A 14,945-nucleotide genomic window follows, 5' to 3' on the forward strand; every position below is an offset into this window, starting at 1 on the left:
CAGTTCATCTATATATTATGTTTATACAGTACAGCAGTGACAGTTCATCTATATATTGTGTTTATACTGTACAGCAGTGACAGTTCATCTATATATTATGTGTATACTGTAGAGCGGTGACAGTTCACCTATATATTATGTTTATACTGTAGAGCAGTGACAGTTCATCTATATATTATGTTTATACTGTACAGCAGTGATAGTTCATCTATATATTATGTGTATACTGTACAGTAGTGACAGTGCAATTGGAATCAGTGTGACTTCCGCCCTGGTAATAGAGCGGAGGGGATATAGAGCGGCGCCCTCTCCTGCCCCTCCTCGCTCTATCACCCTGGAGGACTGAGACGTCACACGCATAGAGCGGGAACACAAATTTGTACAGATCGGTGTGTATGTGATCCGCTCTCTGTCACCCCCGGAGGATCGGGGCCGGGGAGCCATGAGGCTGCAGTGTGAGGTGGAGGTCATTAACCGGATGCTGCCCACCTTCGGGATGAGAAACAGAGGGAAGGGCACCCGGGCAGTGCTGTCTTTGGGCAGACAGGAGGAGAAGGGCTCCGGACAGCGGGGACTCATCTACCTGATGATCTGCACCCTGAAGGACAAGGCCGGCTCCAGGTACAAGGTGAGTCCTGACTGTTACCATGACAACGGGAGAGCGTCTTCTGTATCTAGGGTCACTTCCTGCAGTGTGTCTGGTACTGTCCAATGAGGGGTGGGGGTCGGGTCTGGTACTGCCCAATGAGGGGTGAGGGTCGGGATCTGGCACTGTCCAATGAGAGGGTGGGGGTCGGGTCTGGTACTGTCCAATGAGGGGGTGGGGGTCGGGATCTGGCACTGTCCAATGAGGGGTGGGGGTCGGGTCTGGTACTGTCCAATGAGGGGGTGGGGGTCGGGATCTGGCACTGTCCAATGAGGGGGTGGGGGTCGGGATCTGGCACTGTCCAATGAGAGGGTGGGGGTCGGGATCTGGCACTGTCCAATGAGAGGGTGGGGGTCGGGATCTGGTACTGTCCAATGAGAGGGTGGGGGTCGGGATCTGGCACTGTCCAATGTGGGGGTCGGGATCTGGCACTGTCCAATGAGGGGTGGGGGTCGGGATCTGGTACTGTCCAATGAGGGGGTGGGGGTCGGGATCTGGCACTGTCCAATGAGGGGTGGGGGTCGGGATCTGGCACTGTCCAATGAGGGGTGGGGGTCGGGTCTGGTACTGTCCAATGAGGGGGTGGGGGTCGGGATCTGGCACTGTCCAATGAGGGGGTGGGGGTCGGGATCTGGCACTGTCCAATGAGAGGGTGGGGGTCGGGATCTGGCACTGTCCAATGAGAGGGTGGGGGTCGGGATCTGGTACTGTCCAATGAGAGGGTGGGGGTCGGGATCTGGCACTGTCCAATGTGGGGGTCGGGATCTGGCACTGTCCAATGAGGGGTGGGGGTCGGGATCTGGTACTGTCCAATGAGGGGGTGGGGGTCGGGATCTGGCACTGTCCAATGAGGGGGTGGGGGTCGGGATCTGGCACTGTCCAATGAGAGGGTGGGGGTCGGGATCTGGCACTGTCCAATGAGAGGGTGGGGGTCGGGATCTGGCACTGTCCAATGAGAGGGTGGGGGTCGGGATCTGGCACTGTCCAATGAGAGGGTGGGGGTCGGGATCTGGCACTGTCCAATGAGAGGGTGGGGGTCGGGATCTGGCACTGTCCAATGAGAGGGTGGGGGTCGGGATCTGGCACTGTCCAATGAGAGGGTGGGGGTCGGGATCTGGCACTGTCCAATGAGAGGGTGGGGGTCGGGATCTGGCACTGTCCAATGAGAGGGTGGGGGTCGGGATCTGGCACTGTCCAATGAGAGGGTGGGGGTCGGGATCTGGCACTGTCCAATGAGAGGGTGGGGGTCGGGATCTGGCACTGTCCAATGAGAGGGTGGGGGTCGGGATCTGGCACTGTCCAATGAGAGGGTGGGGGTCGGGATCTTGTAATGTCCAATGAGGGGTGGAGATTTTGATCGGGATCTGGTTGGGTTAGCCTCTGGTACGAATGGAGTGTTTCTGTTGAAATTGGGATCTGGTTGGACCGGGGTTGAAATCTGGTAAGTTTAGGATCCTGTTGGATTGGGATCTGGTCAGCCTGAGATTAGGACCCGGTAGGACATGTGATCTGGAAGGGTCTGAGATATCTGGTTGGATTGTGAACTGGTCAGACTAGGATCCGGTTGCAGTGGAACCTGGTAGGATCTATATCTTTTAGGATTGGGATCGTGGCATGACATGTTTTTAGCCTTGGGTGCAGTCAGCTTGCAATCTGGTAGGGGTGGAATCTGTTATGATTGGGATCTGTTGTCTGGTTGGTCTTGGATCTGGTGGGATTGGGCTCTTCTAGCTCTGGGATCTGGTAGGTCTGGAGTTTGGTCGAATTGGGAACTGGCAGGTCTGGGATCCATTGGATTGGGATCAAGTAGGACCTGGATCAGGTAGAATTGGGATCTGGTGAGGATGGGGGTCTAGTAGATGTGGTATCCGTTTTAGTTTAGGAGCTGGTAAGTCTGGGATCTAATCTGATTGGGAGCCGGTAGGCTCAGTGTGAAGTTTCTACAGTCAGTGATGATTTGGGGAGCCCTGTCATCTGCTGGTGTTGGTCCTCTGTGTTTCATCAAATCCAGAGTCACTGCGGCCCTCTACCAGGAAATTCTAGAGCTCTTCATGCTTCCCTCTGACCAGCTTTATGGAGATGCTGATTTCATTTTTCAGCAGGACTTGGCACCTGCCCACACTGCTAATACCGGGTTTAATGATTATGGTATCACTGTGCTTGATTGGCCAGCAAACTCGCCTGACCTAAACCCCATAGAGAATCTGTGGGGTATTGTCAAGAGGAAGATGAGAGACACCAGACCCAACAATGCAGATGAGCTGAAGGCCGCTATCAAAGCAACCTAGGCTTCCATAAGGCTGCATTCACACTACAGTGTTTTAAATCACGGGCAGATTTGCCATGGATCTGCCCGCGATTTGACAGCGCCGAGGTGTGAATGACAAAACACGGGACTCGCATTCGAGATGCCATTATTTTGTATGATGCCTCAAATCATGGTGCGGGTTGGCAGTGATTAGTGCGCTGCAATCTCTACAACCTGCATCACGGGGCGCATGTCGCCCCAAAGTAGCTCCTGAACTATTTTTTTGTGACAATCGTGGCAGACCCGCTGCGCAATTTGAGGTGTCATTTAAATGAATGGCATCTCGATTGCGAGTCCCGCGTTTTGTCATTCGCGCCTCGGCGATGTCAAATCGTGGGCAGATCCGCGGTAAATCTGCCTGCGATTCAAAACGCTGTAGTGTGAATGCAGACTCAAACCTCAGCAGTGCCACAGGCTGATCACCTCCATGCCACGCCGCATTGATGCAGCAATTCATGCAAAAGGAGCCCCGACCAGGTATTGAGTGCATACTATACTGTACATGGACAGACTTCTCAGTAACCTAACATTTCTGTATTAAAAATACAGAGATACTGAATTTTGGGTTTTCACTAGCTGTAAGCCATAATCATCTAAATTTAAAGAAATAAAAGCTTGAAATATATCACTCTGTGTGTAACACATCTATATAAAATGAGTTTCACTTTTTGAATTGCTGAAATAAATTACCTTTTTGATTATATTCTAATTTTATGAGATGGACCTGTTTACAATAGTTTGTAGGCACTATGGAGTTGATTTACTAAAACTGGAGAGTGCAAAATGTGGTGCAGCTCTGCATAGAAACCAATCAGCTTCCAGGTTTTATTGCCAAAGCTTAACTGAACAAGCTGAAATTAGAAGCTGATTGGCTACCATGCAGAGCTGCATCATATTCGGGAAAAAATCTAGTGGTGATCAAATAAAAGAAAGCTATTTGTGTGAAAAAAATGATATACATTTCATTTGTGTACAGTGTCGCATGACCGCGTAATTACCAGTTAAAGTAGCGCAGTGCTGAATAGCAAAAAATGGCCTGGTCACGAAGGGGGGGTAAAACCTTCCAGAGCATAAGGGGTGAAATGCAGACTCCGGTAGTGCAGCACGGTATACAATGTGGCAAAGATCTCCCGTGTTCCAAGGTGAAGGCACTTCTGTTTTTTTGTTTACTTTATGAGGCTTTTTTGTTTGTTTCATTACAGCTACAAGAAAACATCGAGAACTTGTTTTCCAAGTTTTTAAATGAAGGAAAAGCAACAATAAGGCTAAAAGAGCCGGCTGTGGATATATGTCTCAGTAAGGCAAGTCATATTATTTTCTCCTGCAGGAATGCTTAAAAGAGAAGTGTGTTAGTTTATTTATTTTTTTTATTTTATTTTCATACTATTTTTTTTTTTTTTTTCAAATAAATGTTTATTGCACAAAAACATATACAATTACAGACAAGTACAAACTGTTGCAGCAATATATTCAGGTACAGTAGTTATCATAATCAACATCATACAACCTTAAGTTAAGGTATTTATATAACGTCGACTTGCTGTACATATGTATCAATATTGATTTCGGTGGTGCTGCTCAAGTTATCAACGATATTTAACATTAACCTTAGACTGTATCTTTGTCATCATAGGAGGGATTGTACAGCATTACATTAAACCTGTAACTGTAGGTAACGGGTTACAACCAAATTATCTGGTACAAGGCACATAGGTTGAGGGTAGAACGTTACCCTCTATAATTAACATTGCTGATATTTAGCATTCACCATGGTTCTATCAAAAGAAATTGTTAGGGGAGTGTAGACATTGTTCCAGTCTCTTCAAATCAGTCCGCTGAACTAGCAGACTACATTTGTAGTAGTCCGTCTTTGACCAACTGTGTTGGACCTAATCCTGGTGTATCCAGCCAGGGCTGCCACATTGAGTAACATTTTTTACAAACATTTCTATGTTGGTACGTTTTTTTTTTTGTTTTTTTTTTGTTTTTTTTGTTTTTTTTGTTTTTTTTTGTTTTTTTGTTTTTTGTTTTTTTTTTTTGTTTTTTTGTTTTTTGTTTTTTTTTTTTGTTTTTTTTTTTTTGTTTTTTTTTTTTCTCGTATGAGCGTGTTATTTACCAGTTCGACCCATTGCCTGCCCGTTGGCACCCTCGGAGTTATACAGAGCCTTGCACGCTATATATAGTAGCCGCAACACTGCCGTGTGGCCATTTAGGTGAGAGTGAGGTTATCTCCAAGGCCCCAAGCAGACAAACTTCCTATTCATATTTGGGTGGATGGAGCATTAGACTGATGCTGCATCTGTCCCCCGCCGTCTCTGCACTGAGAACTGAACACCGCCGGTGGCTCAATTTTCACGGCTCCACGAGGGGAGAGCTGCTGATTGTCAGTCAGCGTCTCTCCTCTCTGCTCCTCCACTTCATTGGAGCGCTGAGCTGTGGAGAAGAGCGGCTCGCTGAGACTGCCATCAGTCCAGGTACTTGGCAGATCCAGACTTGGGGGGAGTCGGGATGATGCGCTGCCTCGACTGATTCCTTTGACGTCAGCAGAGAGCAGATTTCAGAGCGCTATCTGCTGAAAACGCGTCACAGGAGTGCAAAATGAATTCCACTCCTGTGACCTGGAGGAGAAGCCCAACCTAATAAGCTCAGGCTGGACTTCTCCTTTTTAAAGGGTGTCATACTAAGAACCTTCTAGTTTTGGATGAAGTGGGGAGAGATCTTTTTGGGTTTATACTGCTATCTGGGATTTGGTTAGAGAGATTTACCCTCACATCCTGTTCTACTGACCCCTGAAATTCTGCAACAGGGACAGAAATAAAAATCTGACAGGGGTTCTGTGAACCCAGCCTGAAAGTGTAAATTGTATTGTGGAGGTACTTAAAGTGGATCTCCACCCAAAAGGGCAACCTCCGCTTGTCTGTCCCCCCATCCACTGCCACATTTGGCACCTTTGGGGGGGGGGGGGGACCTGGTTTTGACAGTTCGGCACCCCTCCTCCTTTCCCCGCAGAGTAGGGAAAACTAGCAGCACTTTCACTTTTCAGCAAAGGTCCGCTATAGCCGAATGACGACTACAGATCGGCCGCACTTTGCTGGGAGGCCGTCATGATGTCTTTCTATGCTCACACTGCCTGTGCGCCCCCTGCTGCACTCATAGGAAATTAATCTGTGATCGCTGTGGCCACGGATCGGGCTAAAGAGTCAGTCACGGCAGCTCTTTACTTGATCAGCGTCCAATCACAGTTGATCACATTGTAAACCGGATTTAATAAGAGTTGGTGGAATTGCCACTGCTTCAACCAATCAGATTGCTCAGGGCTTACAGATGTATTTTAGAAAGCCATTGCTGTTCTGATAGCTTCGCTGGTAGATCCGCAGAAGATGTCGTCTGCCTGTCGATTTAGAGATTGGTTGTGTTTAGAGCTAAGAATCGAAATCGTGATTCTACCCCCATCCCGATCTTAAAGCTGCATTTCCGGATTCTATGTAACGAGTGCAGAGTTCACTACTGGCTTCTGACAGCTGACAAAAAAATGAACTTGGCAGGATGCCTGGATTTTTAATCTCAACATCAGAGATAACTATAAACAAAGTAACATTTCGTTCTTAGATCAAAGGAATGAACTTCGGTTTGTAAATGAGGTTAGTTTACAGGTATGTTCACCTTTGTACACTGCCTTTTTTTTTTTCCTCCTAAATTCCAGCTCCCCTATGCACCAATAGAGCATTCATGTACTTTTTTTGCAAAAACATCAAAGCTTTCCATTAAATCTACACTTACTTTTCTTGTCCTAATCCACGTTTCCATTAGTAATGTCTTCTTCCTGATCAGACTTTAGGTCATGACACAGGAAGGAGTTGACCAGCTGATCTCATTAGCACACACCCTGCATCATCCACCCACCAACTCCCAGGTGAACGTTTTTTAAAATGACATTCAATCAATCGGTGATCACCCTTCTCACTAAATACACAATCGCATTGCATAGTGTATGACCATCTTTATACAAGTACATAGGAGGGAGAGGACAGAAACACTCAGCTGTCATGGAGCTTCATTGTTCTTGTGTTATCGCACCAATTCCACTTTCAGGCCCCATTCACATCCAGCATAGTGGGGGCGAACGTTTTGTGTCTCGTTTTTCCTGTGACATGCATAGGGCAGCCTGCTGATTTAAATTGAACTACATGTGGTTAATGGGACATTTATGTGTGTTATGTGTTTTTTACTGTGCGTTTTGCAGCATTTGAACCTCCTTTTTTTTTTCTTTTTTTTTTTTTTTTTTCCAGATGTCAAAATGTTTGCTTCTGTGTTTGGTGTGCCATTAACAATTAATGGCACTGCAAATGCAACTAGTAAATTTAGGTGTATAAACATGGCCATACACTATGCAATCTGATTGTATATTGTGTATTTAGTGAGAAGGGTGATCACTGATTGCGTTTCATTAAAAAAAAAACAAAAAAAAAAAACTGTACAAATGTGAACTTACCTTTTAAACGCTTAAAGACTAAGGATGGCCATACATTATACAATTTTCTTTTAGATTTACCAAAACCATATAATATGAGGTCAAACCTAAACACTTTCAATGTGTATGCAATCAGGCAGACCCTTGCACTACATAGTTGAAGGTAAATCTGAAGAAAATTTGTGTAGTGTATGGCCAGCCTAAACCTTTTTCTGACACTTATTGCTTATAAGTTAAAATCAGTATTTTTTGCTAGGAAATTACTATATATATATATATATATATATATATATATATATATATATATATATATATATATATATATATATATATATATATATATATATATATTAAGAGAGAGAGAGAGAGATCTCTATCTCTCTATCTATATCTTTAGAGCTGCACAATTAATCGTCAAGAATCGTTATCGTGATATTGACTTAAGTGTTTCACAATTCTTTCTATGCAAAGAATTCTCTCTGCTCTTCTGAAGCCACAGCCATCAAAAGAAAGGAAGAGAAAAACTGGGCAGTCTGCCAAGAATCGCAACATTCTTTTTCAGTTGAACTGAAGTATAAACATTGTAACAATTTGTCAATGGAATAGACTGTGTGTAAGTGAGGAAAGTTTAACCACTTAAACACTAAGACCCCTTTCACACTGGGGCAGTTTGCAGGCGTTATTGCGCTAAAAATACCGCCTGCAAACCACCCCTAAACAGCCTCCGCTGTTTGTTCAGTGTGAAAGCCCGAGGGCTTTTACACTGAAGCGGTGCGCAGGCAGGACGGTGAAAAAAGTCCTGCAAACCGCTTTTTTGGAGCGGTGAAGGAGCGGTGTATTCACCGCTCCTGCCCATTGAAATCAATGGGACAGCGCGGCTATGCCGCAGCATATAGCCGCGCTGTACGAGGGATTTTAACCCTTTTTCGGCCGCCAGCGGGGGTTAAAACCGCACTGATAGCGGCCGAATACCGCTGCAAGAACGGCGGTACAGCAGCGCTAAAAATAGCGCTGTTGTACCCCCACCGCCCCAGTGTGAAAGGGGCCTAAACCTTTTTCTGTCATTTGTTGGTTTCAAGTTCAAAATCTTTTTATTAAAAAAAAAAAAAAAAAAAGGTGGTTGCAATATTTTTATGTCACACTGTATTTGCGCTGCGGTCTTTCAAATGCAATTTTTTTTTTTTTGAAAAAAATTACTTTAATGAATTAAAAAAAACCCAAAAAACTAACCAGTAAAGTTAGCCCAATTTTTTTTGTATAATGTGAAAGATTTTAGGTCGCGAGAATCGTGAGAGAACCGTGATCTTTTTATTCTAAGCAAAAAAAAAAAATTGTGATTCTCATTTTGGCCAGAATCGTGTATCTCTCTATCTCTCTATCCTTTCAAACACAATTTTTTGGGAATAAACACACTTTAATGAATAATAAAATAAAAATTCAAGTTGGGCCAATGTAAAAGATGATTTTACGCCAAGAGAATCGTGATCTTTATTCTAAGCAAAAAAAAAAAAATTGTGATTCTCATTTTAGCCAGAATCGTGCAGCTCTAGTTGTGTGACACACCTGTGATTATGGGGTTTCCAGTACTGTGTAGTGTGTTTAAAACCTTTTTTATTACAGAAAGTCAAAGAACCAGAGCATTGGCCAAGAGGCGATCATTTTCAGGTGGTCAGCAGTGATCGCCTATATATATTCATTTGGTCGCCGGTATTCTTTCTATGCCTTGCAACCCTTGTATTGTCATCACTGTGGTTTACCGCATCCATCTGTGTCCGTTCATTTATCACCAGCAGAGGTCGCTGTTTGTTTTCTTTTGTTGTGCTGGCTGAATGCATCAACTTGTCATCTTAAGAGTCAAGAACAGCATTGAGATTCATGTTAAAACTGGACGTCTTTATTAGGTGTGGAAATAACAATTTGTAACCAATTAGGTGCCAATAGTGTGTGTATCCAAGTTTTTCTTTGTTTTATAAGGGAATGCATGTCACCTCTCCATCGGTGTCCCTGTTGGGTAGGTACGCCTTAACTGTTTTTTTTTTTTTTTTTGTTTTTTTTTTAAAGCCTATGGCGTGCATAACACACCCAAAAACTTCACCCAGTTCCAAAAAAATGTGCACACACATAGAGTGAAAAACAAAAAAGAGCAAACGGGTACACAAGAGTGCCTTTCCCGGAATGCCCCGGGGCGTTAGGCTCCAAACGGGGACAAGGGTACTTTACAATTGGTCCATCAGGGCCGAAACCAGACGGACCCCGTTCTCTGGAGGGCCATAGGTAAGGAGAATAGGTAAGGAGAATGCCACTCATGGAGAAATCATCTGTTCCGATGACCAATTTCTTCCTTTGTGGTAGAGATGCAATGATACCAGTAACAGCGCCGATACCGAGAATTTTCATGAGAACTTGTGAAAATGCTCCTGAAACTGATACTTTATGGTGAAATTTGTGTCCATACAAAATGAATGGGCGCAAATCGCACTGCAAAGAATTGCATGTGATTTGAACAGGAATGCGGTGCGATTATGGTCCAAATTGCATGCGGTTTCTCCCACTGCTCCTGTGTGTGTATAGAAAGGGAAAAGCTTCATCTAGTGGGCAGTTTATTAAAAATGTTAGAACTCACAGTGCAGTTCAAATGCAAAATTTGCATAGACGTCCCGCTCCTGCTCATAATAGCAAATCACGGCCGCTGGAGGAAATGTAGAGGTAGTCCACCCCTCAAGCTGACATCACTTCCTCCCTATACCCACGGCGTCCCAGAACTTCTTCTCCAGCCCTGTGGGCACCTCCAGTGTCCGTAATTTTCAATCATTTTTGGGACTGGGACACCTATGCAGCTTTTGCATTTAAAATTTAAAGTATTATTGTGAGTTCTACCATTTTTAATAAACTGCCCACTAGATAGCACTTTTACCTACACACACACACACTGCACCACATTCCTGTGCAAATCGCATGCGATTATTTGCAGTGTGGCTTGCACCCGTTCATTTTCTATTGACCCAAATCACACCGCAAAGTATTGTTACTCGCTATCGGGGGTACTTGACCGAAAGTGTAGGTACTCATCCATATTAAAACGGTATCTGTGCAACCTTACTTTGTAGAGATTCCTTCTTATTTCTTTTGCTCTTTGAGACTGGAAGTAAAATGACGTCTCCCCATTGGACACACCTACCTACCTACTTGCCTATCTCCCTACCTCCCTCAGCCTTTGATGCTTTTAGAAGGAACAGGTGATGTCTGCATTCCTTCTGGTAATGCTGAAAGTTTTAAAGCTTTAAGCGCCTTCATGCTTCATAGCCTAAAACTTTGGGAATTAGTCCGTTACTCTGGTAACCTCATGTCGCTCTTCCTTCCGCTTCTCCCCCTTTTTCAACAACCCTCTATTTCCGATGGCTGTCGAACAACCAGAATTCTTTTCTTGGTCATTACACAGATTCACAGAGCTCTGCCACTTCCTTATGTTCTGCACTTTCCCCTCCTGGCCCTTTTTTTCCAAGAAACTAACAATGCTCTGCCCATGGAGGTTTTTTTTTTTTTTTTCATTACGCCCAACTATGTCACTGGGTAAACTCTCTTAGACGCATTTCTACTTACCCCTTTCAAAAAACTGCTTTTGAGCACACCTGCTTACACTCCTGGTTCTCCAGGCAACATCTCAAGGATCTAGTCCTCTAACGCCATTGATTTCCCCTGGTGCGGCCTCTTATAAATCTTGGTAGGAACATGACCTGGCTACCTCTATTGACCCTGAGGAGTGAAGTAAGGCCTGGTCCTTCATTGCAAAGTGCTCCTTTTTAACACTGCTACTCTGGAGGCGGCCTATAAGGTCCTCCTGAGATATTGGGTCCTGGCTCGTATAGCAAGTTTGAACCCATCCTATTATGACGGGCTTCAGGGCATGCAACCAAAGAGGAGATGTTATACATATCTGGTGGTCCTGCCCCTGTTTAACAAGGTTCTGGTCAGGGTTATTGGGCTTCTTTTTACTTTGTTCTGTTTCCCCACCCGCAAAGATGCCAAACTGGCCCTGCCACATTGCCCAATCCAGGGTTTATTTTCTTACCAACAAAAGCTGGCGTCCTAACTGTTTATTGCTGCCAAACGCACAATTGCCAGGGACCGGAAGAAGTCCTCTGTTTCAATTGTGGCGGAGAAGAGCATTTTGACTGAACTTATGGTTCTCTAAAAAATCACTAGCATTTTACATTCCTCTCATACGCAATTTCCTAAAGTATGGACACCCTGGTGGTCTTGTGCTCTCTGGGAATTTTTTAATGGTCTTCCCCTAAACCCAAGCCTGCAGGGACTTCCCCATCCCCCCCATCTCCTCTTTATATCCATTTTTTTCCCTTCTCCATTACACCATAACCCCCCCCCCCCCTTTTTTTTTTTTCCCTTGTTTTATGGCACTTGGCTTATGCCTATGCTGACCTCCATCTCTCCATGGTATGCTCTTAAGCCCCTCAGGCTTATGTCTCCTTTGCAGACCCATGGACTGTGCCGCAAGGTCATAATATGGGCTTTTACCCAATGAACTCTTAAGTTCTGTGTGTATTAACCAATGTCCTTATTTTTTGTAGAGGTGCACCAAATGGAAATTTTGGTGCTGAAACCGAAAATGCAGGATGCACTTGGCCAAAAAACCGATGACAATTTTAACAAATATATATATTTTTGTTTATAATTGTGTTTATATTCGACTTTTTAATTAATATAATTAGTTTAAATGACTTTGAATTTATTGTCAGCCATTATTGTCACCTTTTTAGCGGATGAAAAGTTTAAGAAAAATGTATCCCTTTAAATTCTATGTATGTCATGACGCTGGTCAGTTAAAAAAAACAACGCCCCAAAAACTCGCCTCCCTATTGAAATGCATTGAAAACGCATCAATAGCGCTCGTGTTACGTTTTTGATGCAGTTTGAGTCACATGAACTATGAAAAACACACCTTAAGCACGGTAAATTTGCGTGGGTAACCAGTTTTTGTTGCTGCTAATTCAATAAACGTTATTGTACCAAAAAAATTGAAATGAAAGGCAAAACATTTTGTTCATAGATTAAAAAAAAAAAACACACACTATAAAATTATTAATAATAATATATTTTTTTAAAATTTGTATTTACCCCTTTGTAGTGATCACATGTTTTGTTCTCAAATGCTTAGACAGGTGGGGGTGGAGAAACAGCAGCACACTCTTCCTGCACAGCCATTCTCTGGGAAGAAGGGGGGGGGGGGGGGGGGGGGGGAGGGTGTATCTGACCAATAGACCCCTTTCACACTGTGGCATTTTTCAGGCGCTTTTGGGCTACAAATAGCGCATGTAAGGCACCTGAAAAACTCCTCCCCTGCAGTCCCATTGTGAAATCCAGAGTGCTTTCACACTGGGGCGATGCGCTGACAGGACATTAGAAAAGGTCCTGCAAGCAGCGTCTTTGGGGCGGTGAAGGAGCGGTGTATACACTGCTCCTGCACATTGAAATGAATGGGTGCCGCTGCCGAAGCGCCACTACATGGGCGCATTTAACCTTTTATTCACCCGCTACGGGGGGGTTAAAAGCACCCCACTAGTGGCCGAATAGCGCAGCTAAAACTAGCGGCGTTTTACTGTCAACGCTTGCCCACCTCAATGTGAAAGCAGCCTTATAGGAGAGCAAGCTGAGTTTCCAGCACAGCTAGGAAACTGGTCATGCTGTACTCTAATGCCTAGTATGGTCATATTTATTTATTTTTTTTTTAAATAGGAAAGCAGAGGGAGGGACTGGCAGGCACACCAGGGATTTCACACAAAGGAGGCAATACAAAGGGAACAGGAGACTTTCTCATACAAGTGCATGGTACAGCAGACATATATCAGGAATATGAAATGCTGGCTTTACATATTCTTTAAAGTGTAAGTTCAACTTTTACAGAAAATCTGTAAGGTGAACTTGCACCACTGGACCCCCCCCCCCCCCCCCCCCCATGGCTTAATCCCATATCCATGCCTCTCAGCGTGTATGGACAAGAGGAATTCTAATTGGTCAGCACTGTCACATGGACAGCGCTAACCAATCAGAATCCGTCTAGCCTGTCCCGTCAGCTTTGAGAGGAGAGAAGGCCAAGAGGGTTTTAAATCCCCGGTCTGGTGAAGCGGCGTTCCAGTGCCTGACAGCGGGAGATTGTGGGACACTGGTACAGCAGGACTGGGAATGGGGAAGGGGGTCCAGTGTAAGCTCACCTTACAGATTTTTTTGTAAAGGTGAACCTGCCCTTTAAAAGTGATCATGGTCAATGGCATGTGTACAGCTGTAAGCGGCTCCTTAAGTCCCGTACATACGAGCCAATTGCTGACTGACATCGGCTGGTACAATAAAAAACTGGCCGACATTCGGCACGTGTGTAAGCATGCCAGTCTGGCAGAAGCCAACCGTGTGTGACAGACTATTAAGTAGGTGTGAACTAGCCCTAAGGCAATCCAGGTTAAAAATGCACTTTGCTTTGTTCTTTATACATTATCCTTTTCCAAAACCTAGTAGAGCAAACACTTGGGCTCAGAGTTGGTATCAGCTGGGTTGTAGTGGACTGCTGGTGATACTTTGATAATCCCAATTGAATCCCAGTTAACTGTAGATTTTCCTTCATATGTACCTTGTGATGAATATGCATTTCCTCGCCTTTTTTATTTATTCCGTTTTTTATGTCCTTTTTTTTTTCAGGCAGATGTCTGCAATCTAAAGAACTTTCTTTCCGCTGTGGGCTTGGCACATAAAGGCACGGATGCAAACCCAGTGCCGTTGTCCCGTCTGATTCCTGCCAAGACCTCGGAAATCGAAAAACCCCGCGCTAAGTTGATAATTACCTGCAAGAAAGATTATCCGCTCACAAAGAACTTCCCCTATTCTTTGGAGCATCTTCAGGTCTCTTTCTGCAAGCTGGTTCGGGTTGACATGAGGATGTTGTGCTTGAAGAGGCTTCAGAAACTTGACCTAAGCAACAACCACATTAAGAAACTGCCCAAGACCATCGGCGACCTTGTGTGTCTCCAGGAATTAACTCTCCACAACAATTTTCTAGAGACCTTCGAGGTGGAGCTGTGTCATTCCACCCTCCGAAATTCTCTGAAGGCTTTGGATCTCAGTGAGAATAAATTAAAAGCGCTCCCAGTTCAATTCTGTAATCTCCGAGAACTTGTAAGTCTGAAGGTTGATGGCAATGAACTTATCCAGCTGCCTTTTGGCATAGGAAAGCTGTCTAAACTACGCTTCCTCTCGGCCACCAAAAACAAGCTGCCTCATCTCCCCAACAGCTTCAGAATGCTGTCGCTTGAGAAACTGGACCTGTTTGGCAATCCATTGGTAAGAGCAACTCCAATGGTTCCTGACATTCAGCTGAAAGTCCCTCTAAGTCTTTTGGAAACGACATCAAGAGCAACTATTAATTACAGGTAAGAGTTTTCCATTACATGCTGAACTCCAGGCAAATGTCTAAATACACAGATACATATGAGGGCTGTTCTACCTGCAAAAGGGTT

General features: G+C 44.6%; 1 protein-coding gene across 1 annotated transcript in view; it reads left to right on the forward strand.

Moving 5' to 3' along the window:
* The first annotated feature begins 326 nt into the window (after positions 1 to 326).
* The window catches only part of LRR1 (leucine rich repeat protein 1), a 28,837-nt gene continuing 14,218 nt past the window's right edge, over positions 327 to 14,945 (forward strand). The window contains exons 1-3 of the mRNA XM_073610401.1: positions 327 to 628; positions 4,157 to 4,259; positions 14,135 to 14,858. Of these exons, the coding sequence (XP_073466502.1) occupies positions 443 to 628; positions 4,157 to 4,259; positions 14,135 to 14,858 (1,013 nt within the window). The 5' untranslated portion in view covers positions 327 to 442. The remainder of the gene's footprint in view (positions 629 to 4,156; positions 4,260 to 14,134; positions 14,859 to 14,945) is intronic.

This window comes from Aquarana catesbeiana, linkage group LG13 (genome assembly GCF_042186555.1).
Source record: "Aquarana catesbeiana isolate 2022-GZ linkage group LG13, ASM4218655v1, whole genome shotgun sequence".
NCBI classification, from domain to species: Eukaryota; Metazoa; Chordata; class Amphibia; order Anura; family Ranidae; genus Aquarana; species Aquarana catesbeiana.